This window comes from Chionomys nivalis, chromosome 2, assembly GCF_950005125.1.
Source record: "Chionomys nivalis chromosome 2, mChiNiv1.1, whole genome shotgun sequence".
Lineage (NCBI taxonomy): Eukaryota > Metazoa > Chordata > Mammalia > Rodentia > Cricetidae > Chionomys > Chionomys nivalis.
In genome coordinates this window covers 60,651,842-60,659,126 of record NC_080087.1, presented here as the reverse complement: position 1 = coordinate 60,659,126, position 7,285 = coordinate 60,651,842, and the positions used below count along the sequence as shown (strand labels likewise).

The 7,285-nt window shown below is 38.1% G+C and overlaps 1 protein-coding gene across 5 annotated transcripts in view; it reads right to left on the bottom strand.

Annotated features, from left to right (window-relative positions):
* Window positions 1-996: 996 nt before the first annotated feature.
* Window positions 997-7,285, bottom strand: part of Hace1 (HECT domain and ankyrin repeat containing E3 ubiquitin protein ligase 1) — a 106,482-nt gene continuing 100,193 nt past the window's right edge. For all 5 annotated transcript variants that reach the window (XM_057761696.1, XM_057761697.1, XM_057761699.1 and 2 more), the window contains 2 exons: window positions 4,469-4,582; window positions 997-1,834 (listed from right to left, as the gene is read on the bottom strand). In XM_057761696.1, coding sequence (XP_057617679.1) covers window positions 1,732-1,834; window positions 4,469-4,582 — 217 coding nt within the window. In that variant the 3' untranslated portion in view covers window positions 997-1,731. The remainder of the gene's footprint in view (window positions 1,835-4,468; window positions 4,583-7,285) is intronic.

Genomic DNA, 7,285 nt, shown 5'->3' with positions numbered 1-7,285 from the left:
ATAACTGAGTATGATGTTCCCTTACTCAATTCCTGTGATCCTGACTTGTAAATTCCACACTAAGACCAAATAAATTCATTTATGATGGTGACACAAAGAAATCAATACCTCAAATTTTGGTCAATCTCTCAAAATAGAGAGCTAAGAGGCAGAAATGATTAGACTTCATTCAGCTTGTACCCCACATAATCTGCACCCTAATTCCATACAGACAACAGCATCCCAGTTTAAGCGCTCACCCCTACAGCAGAGCAGCAGGAGAGCTGTGGTCAACTGTGGGCAGCCAGATGCTTAAACGACCCTACACAGCAATTGGGAGCAAAGGAAAGGTGCTTCTCCATCGTTTCTGGTTCCAACTGCTGGACTATGTGCTGGTACTGAGAACTGCTGGATTCTAGAACCACAAATAAGTCAGTTACAGTCTCAAAAACTAGGTCTGTTGTAACATTTCAACAAGATAGTAGCCTTTTCTGTAATTAGAAAAAATAAAGCATTTGAATCTGAATTTTAGAGCTCTTCTAGGTTTAAGAAATTTCTTTTTAAGTGTATTATTTTCTTATATTCAAAAATAAAATAGGACCCCAAATGATACATTTTGTGTGTATTTTGGGTTTTAATTTGCTACTTTCAATATGTGTCTCTCCCTCAAACATCACTGCCCAAATACACTGGCTGCTCACATGAGAACTGTGATGCCACCAGGTCTGATATTTGCCCCCAGTGTCAGAGTTCTAGACGTCAGAAACACCTCCGCCAGCATATCCGTATGTGTGTTCCTGGAATCCCCCCTTTAAGTCAGGTTACTCATGCTCCAACTGGGCCAGTGTGTCTTGTCCAAAATGCCCATTCAGTGCTCTCTATCAGACAGATACCACCTAAGCATAGCATTTTAACCATATAAGCAAATTTAAGAAAATATTACATAAATAAATTACAATCTGCACATTCTATTTTTTCAAATGTCTCATCAAGCTTAGATCAAACAATAAAAAGAAATATGATAAATATATTTCGATTTTATTTTCGTTATAAATTAAGGCATAAGAAAAACTGAGACCACACACTATATAAACATGAAACTGAGCACAGAAAGATGCAACAATTCATATGGTATAAGCTTTAATATATAAATTAGATGTCACTTTATTCATCGTTAGTCAAGCCAGTCTAAATTCAACATCATTTATCAAAATACTAAAAAGCTAATCATCAACAAAAAATAAAACCCATTGCAATATAGGTATAGTGTGGGAAAATACATATTTGTGGCTTTACACAATCTATATTAATCCATTCTATACAATAGTTTTCCAAAATATAAATGGTTCTTTACATGCACTAGAACATACCCACTGGATGTCCTCATATAATATACAGAAAATACCCTTTAAACAAGACAGGTTCACAGCAAAAGTGGAATGTAGAGAAAGATTTTTGCCTTAACACAGTTTTGGATAAGATTAAAACAAACTTTAAAAGAAAGGTTTCTACTTACAATGGTCATGTTTAAAAGTAAAGTCTACTATGATTTTATATATTCTAATTGTAACCCAAACAGAGAAAACAAAGCAGGGAAAAGAAAGTTAAAGTAGAAAACCCAATCCGTTATGAATTTTAAACAGGAGCTCCGCCTGTGGCTGCATTGAGGCTGCTTCTCAGTCGACAGTTCCCCAAATGACTCCTGCCACTCTGGCTCGCGCATCAGCAGTCAGGTGAGTTCTCCAGGAGCCATCACACCATTGTATAACCATAGCTGCCACAATGTAGTGCCACCAGCAGTCTGTCCTTGAGTATTTCTTTACTTGGGTATTCGGGTAACTTGAGCATATTGATGCTTTAAAAAAAAAAAAAAAAAAAAGACCATCATTAAACAGAATCTCAGAAATTTCTTGTTTTACCTAGCAGTAAAAACACTGCTCATAATTAACATAAAACCACTCTCTCAAATTTGCATTGAAATTGGAAAGCCCTGAAGTGGTATTTAAAAAGGAAGGGAAAAACTGCTGCAGTGCAGTTCCTCTCAGAATGCAAATGTAGGGCATGAAAATAAACTTCCAGCTTAAAATAAGTAACCGGGTACTATACATGAAAGTGACATTGCAACTGAGCCACCATTTTAACTTCAGTGAAACTCAAGTTTTAGGTGTGTGCCTCCCTCCCAAATGTTCCCTTCTAAAACAGAAGCAAAACTAAGTAACCACTGATTCATTTGTAGTTCCAGAATTCTGAGGAGAGATTATGGGTGAACTTTTCTTTCATTACAGAATTACAGCATACCACATATGGCAGGCAGCCAGGGTTCCCGTAGTTTTGCCACCGTTGTTGCCAGCATCAGACCCTCCTCTCATCCCATCTCCTTTCCAGTGGAAGTCACTAAGACCCTAGACCTTCATTCTACCAGGAACCAAAGCCAACACATGTGGCAGAGACCCAGGTAAGTATAGACCTTGCCCCTGATCAAAGAAGCCTCTTTTCAAAGCAGAGACCAGTACAGAAAGCCACCAGTCAAAATGCAGAGAACAACTGACTGTGGGGTACATTTAACTACACAATTCCTGCACCTAAGATTCAGGGAACATCAAAGAAGAGGGGGTAGAAAGATTGTAAGAGACAGGGGAACCATGAAATGTGCTTAAATATTGTGACATATAGCTATAAGAATAAAGAAGCTTGTCATGAATCTCAACAACATGGCTGCCTAAACAAGACCTGAACAATTTTAACAACAGTTAGCATCCCAAGTAGATGGTGGAAATCTCTACCCCTAGATGAAGAGCTACAAGCAAATAACAACTGCTGAGATGGAAAATTCGTCTTCCTTGGGGATGCACTCCCTGGTTGGATTTCTAGGAAACCCTATGTTGATAGAGGCTGCTGGTTCATTTCTCGGACACCCAAACCCAAAATAATTATACAGAAACTATATTAATTACATCACTGCTTGGCCAATAGCTTAGGCTTCTTATTAAGTAATTCTTACATCTTAAATTAACCCATAATTCTTATCTGTATTAGCCACGTAGCTTGGCACCTTTTATCAGTGAGGCATTCTCATCTTGCTTCCTCTGCATCTGGTTAGTAACTACAGACTGAGCCTTTCCTCTTCCCAGAATTCTCCTATTCTGGTCATCCCGCCTATACTTCCTGCTGGGTACTTGCCAATCAGTGTTTTATTAAACCAATACAAGTGACAAACCTTTACAGGGTACAAGACCATTGTCCCACAGCACCCCCCCCCCTTTTTTCTTTTCAAAACAAGAACTCTGATTCTAATCTCTTTTGTTTACCTTTTTTCCTGACCATTATACATAACAACTTGTAACCAATACCCTAAACAAAGTCAAACATCCATAATCCATTTTTTTAGGGGAATGTGGGCATAGTTTTCTAGGCTATTTCCTAGTGATTAGGGATGCTGATAATCTTATGGGGACCTAAAGAAAATTTAGGATTATGGTCAAGTCCTGACTGGAATATTCTGTGAGGCTTGATCATCTCAGCAAACAGTCTTGAGGCTGTTCTGGAAGTAGAACTCAAAGGAAACTCCAACAGAGATCCTCTGGAATTTTGGATCATCTGAGCCATTCACTCCAATCAGAAATTTTTCAAGGGGTCTTCCTTGATCAAACCTGATATTTCTTAACCCAGAACAAATCCACAGCCTCTCATTTCCTATGGAAACAAAAGAAAAACCTCTTCTCCAAAGTAACATATCTTTTGACTTAAAGTCAAGGCATTTTCAAAATTTATGTTGGATTAATCCACCAGCATTTTTAATCAAATTATTTTAGCAGTTGTTGTTCCTTCCTCAGCCACCAAACAATTCAAAGACAACACAATAAATAACATTTAGTATCCAGATTCTCTGTGCATTTTCCATCTTTACATAGCTTTATTTTAAACTCTATTTCTTTTATTTTTATTTTTCATTTTTCATTTTTTTTGAGACAGGGTTTCTCTGTTTATCTTTGGCTGTCCTGGAACTCACTCTGTAGACCAGGCTGTCCTTGAACTCACAGAGATTCAACTGTCTCTGCCTCCCAAGTGCTGGGATTAAAGGTGTGTGCCACCACAACCCTAGAAACATATATAAAATCAATACTGTACAGACCCAGTAGGCTGTAGTTTTCTGTTTATTCATGTACATGTGTATCCAACAACATTAAAGACGCTCCATGAATTTGGGAGGGTAGAGGGAGTATATGGGAGGAATAGGATGTAGAGGAAGGGGGAAATTATGTATTTTATATTCTAATAAAAATATACCTTCTCAAGAATAATGGTATCATAACAAAGCAATGGAATGTAACTACTGAAGACTTTAGTTATTTCTTTTTCCTCTATTATAGTAAAATATACAAAAATTTAATATTTGAACCACCAGAAAGGAGAAACAGCAATTACTTTTGATCATTTAAAATTAATAAAAAAATATTTTATAATTCATTTAAATGTTAGTTTAACTTACCATGTGCTGGAAGTTGGTAGCAGATTTGGAGTATATGGCACAGCAGCAATTGTGAAGTTCTGCAAACCACTTCCACCCATAATATTGGCAAAACCACCATGCGGGACCCTGGAACTAAGAGTTTATAACATCAGCTGTGACCATGAAAGCAAATGTTTCTGACAGACACATGTTAAGGTCGATATTAGGGCAAGAGTATATCCAACTCTAAAACAATGACAGAACAGCATTTTTTATTCTGAAAACTTCCAACTCATTCTTGTCTGTTACTTCATGATTAGTTAGTAATCATCCAAGAAGAAAGTTCTCTATGCTTCCATCAGGTAAACTATACTTTTAACTGGCTATATGACGTGTTTACGACAACAGGCTGGCTAGTTTTGTGTCAATTTCACACAACAAGAGTCATTTTGGAAAGAAGAATCTCACTTAGGAAAATGACCCCACCATACTGGTCTATATATAGGCAAGCCTGTGGTGCAATTTTCTTGTCTGATAATTAATGTGGGAGGGTGTACCTCACCTTGAACAGTGCTACCCCTTGGCATTCCAGGTAGAGGGTGCTGTAAGAAGGCAAGCTAAGCAAGCAGTTCCAGGGCCTTGACATCAGCTCCTGCCTCTAGGTTCCTGCACTGACTTCTTCAGTGATAGACTCTAACATGGAAGTGGAGGCAAAATAAACCCTTTCCTCTCAAGTTGCTTAAGAACATGGTGATATATCACAGCAAGAGAAACCCTAAGACAGAAAGTTTGTTTTGCGTACCTCCCTATTAAATTAGGACTCTCAAACATGTCCTATTTTACGTTTGTATCAGTGGCATTCATATCCTTGGGATTAAAACTGTCTGGAAACTCACAGCTGTTGAATGTTTGCTGAATAAAAGGACTGTGGTTGTTTGGATGTGGAATGTCCTCCAGAAACTCATGTGTTGAATACTTGGTCCCCAGCTGGTGTGACTGTTTGGAGTGCAGTGGATCTTTAAGGCAGTGGTTATTAACCTACGGGTCACAGGGGTCACCTAAGACCATCCGAAAACATGTCTATTTATATTACAATTCATAACAGGAGCAAAATTACAGTTATAAAGTAGCAATGATATGGTTGGGGTCACCAATAAATGAGGAAGTGTATTAAGGGGTCACAGCAGTAGGAAGGTTGAGAGCCATTGCTTTAGGAGGTAGAGCCTCGCTGGGAAACCAGGTCCTACTTCCTGTTCCTGTCGTAGTAACTTTTCTGCTTTCTGCCATGCATATCTTCCTCACCATGATGGACTGTCTCCCTCCTGGAACAGTGGGATGAGTCCTTTCTCCTTACATGTTGTAATCTAGGGATTTTCTTCTTTGTGACAAACACCGAGGCACAAAGCATTTTTCCTGTATTGGCATTCATCTTTCCAGATATGGAGAAGAGCAAACATACAATGTCTATGGTACACGCGTGTGATCACCCTGGGCATGTGTGTGTCGAGGTGAATTCGGGCATCTCCTCTATTCTTTGCCACCTTATGTTCTGAGACAATGTCTCTCACTGAACCTGAAGTTCATCACTTGCTCTACATGGTTGCCACTGCCCACTGGTACTAGGGTTCTGTGTGTGCTATCACACCCAGCTGTCACACGGGTCCTCAGGATCCATACTCAGGTGCTCACACCTGTACAGCAAGTAGTCTACACGAATCATATTTCCTATCCTCAAATATTATTTTTTTAACTACTGTGTAAAAAATTTGGGACCACAAGAAAGCTAAAATTTAATGTATAATACACCAACTAAAATTTTTAATTCTGGGTATACAGCTATAGAAAGTATAATTACAACTTTTCAAGTTTTATGCATTTCAAAATAAATTATTATTTCAAATATTCTGTATGTGTCATGATTAAACAATTTAATCTGGAGGGGAAATGTATTGCTGTAAGCTGGGGATGTAGCCAATGGAAGTGTACTTGCTCAGAAGATACAAGACTGTTAAGCCTTAGCACCACAAAAAAATAATTGGAAAAAAACTGACTCAATTATAGTAACATGCTATAATACCCCTAGAATAAATCAGAATATTGATACACATTTAATGTATAAATACTAAATGTGTACTTTTTCGCTTCTAATTGTTATCATACAAAGTAAATGGGCTTCATTATAATATTTTCATACACATCTCATTATACTTTGTTCTTATTCACCTTCCCCATAGTTCTTTTTCCCTCTGCTCCCCTCCTCCTTGCTGGTCCCCTTCTTTCGCCAATAGTGCTTCCTCCCATTCCACGTCACATACACACTTCGTTGCCTTCTCCTGTTTCCCTTCTCACCTCCTTGCAGACCTCCACTCCCTCCCACGCTCCTCTTCACTGTCATGGCCATCATACATACATGCTTATACATAATTTAAATCCAAGTTTTGCATGAGAGAAGCCATGTGATATTTCCTTTCTGACTCTGATTATTCTTTCTTTGTAGCTGAATAAAATGTTATTTTACATACACAAATTTTTTTCAAATTATTTTTAATGGACATCTAGGATGAGCCGAACATGACCAAACTTAGAAGGTTTTCTGATACACAATCATAGCATGCAGGTGGCTGTGCGTGCTGCCTGAGTCCTTGCTGTTCAGCAGCATAAGACATAAGGCAAAAGAAACTTAAGTTCAAGAAAAGTCTGGGCCACATGTTACCAATGCAATTCAGTACAATCTAAAAAAAAAAAATGTTTATTGGCAATAGCCAAAACAATCCTGGGAGGAGCATGAAGACACACAGTTTGATTTTAAATTTATCATAGAAGTATAGTCATAAGAGTTATGACACATATATAGAC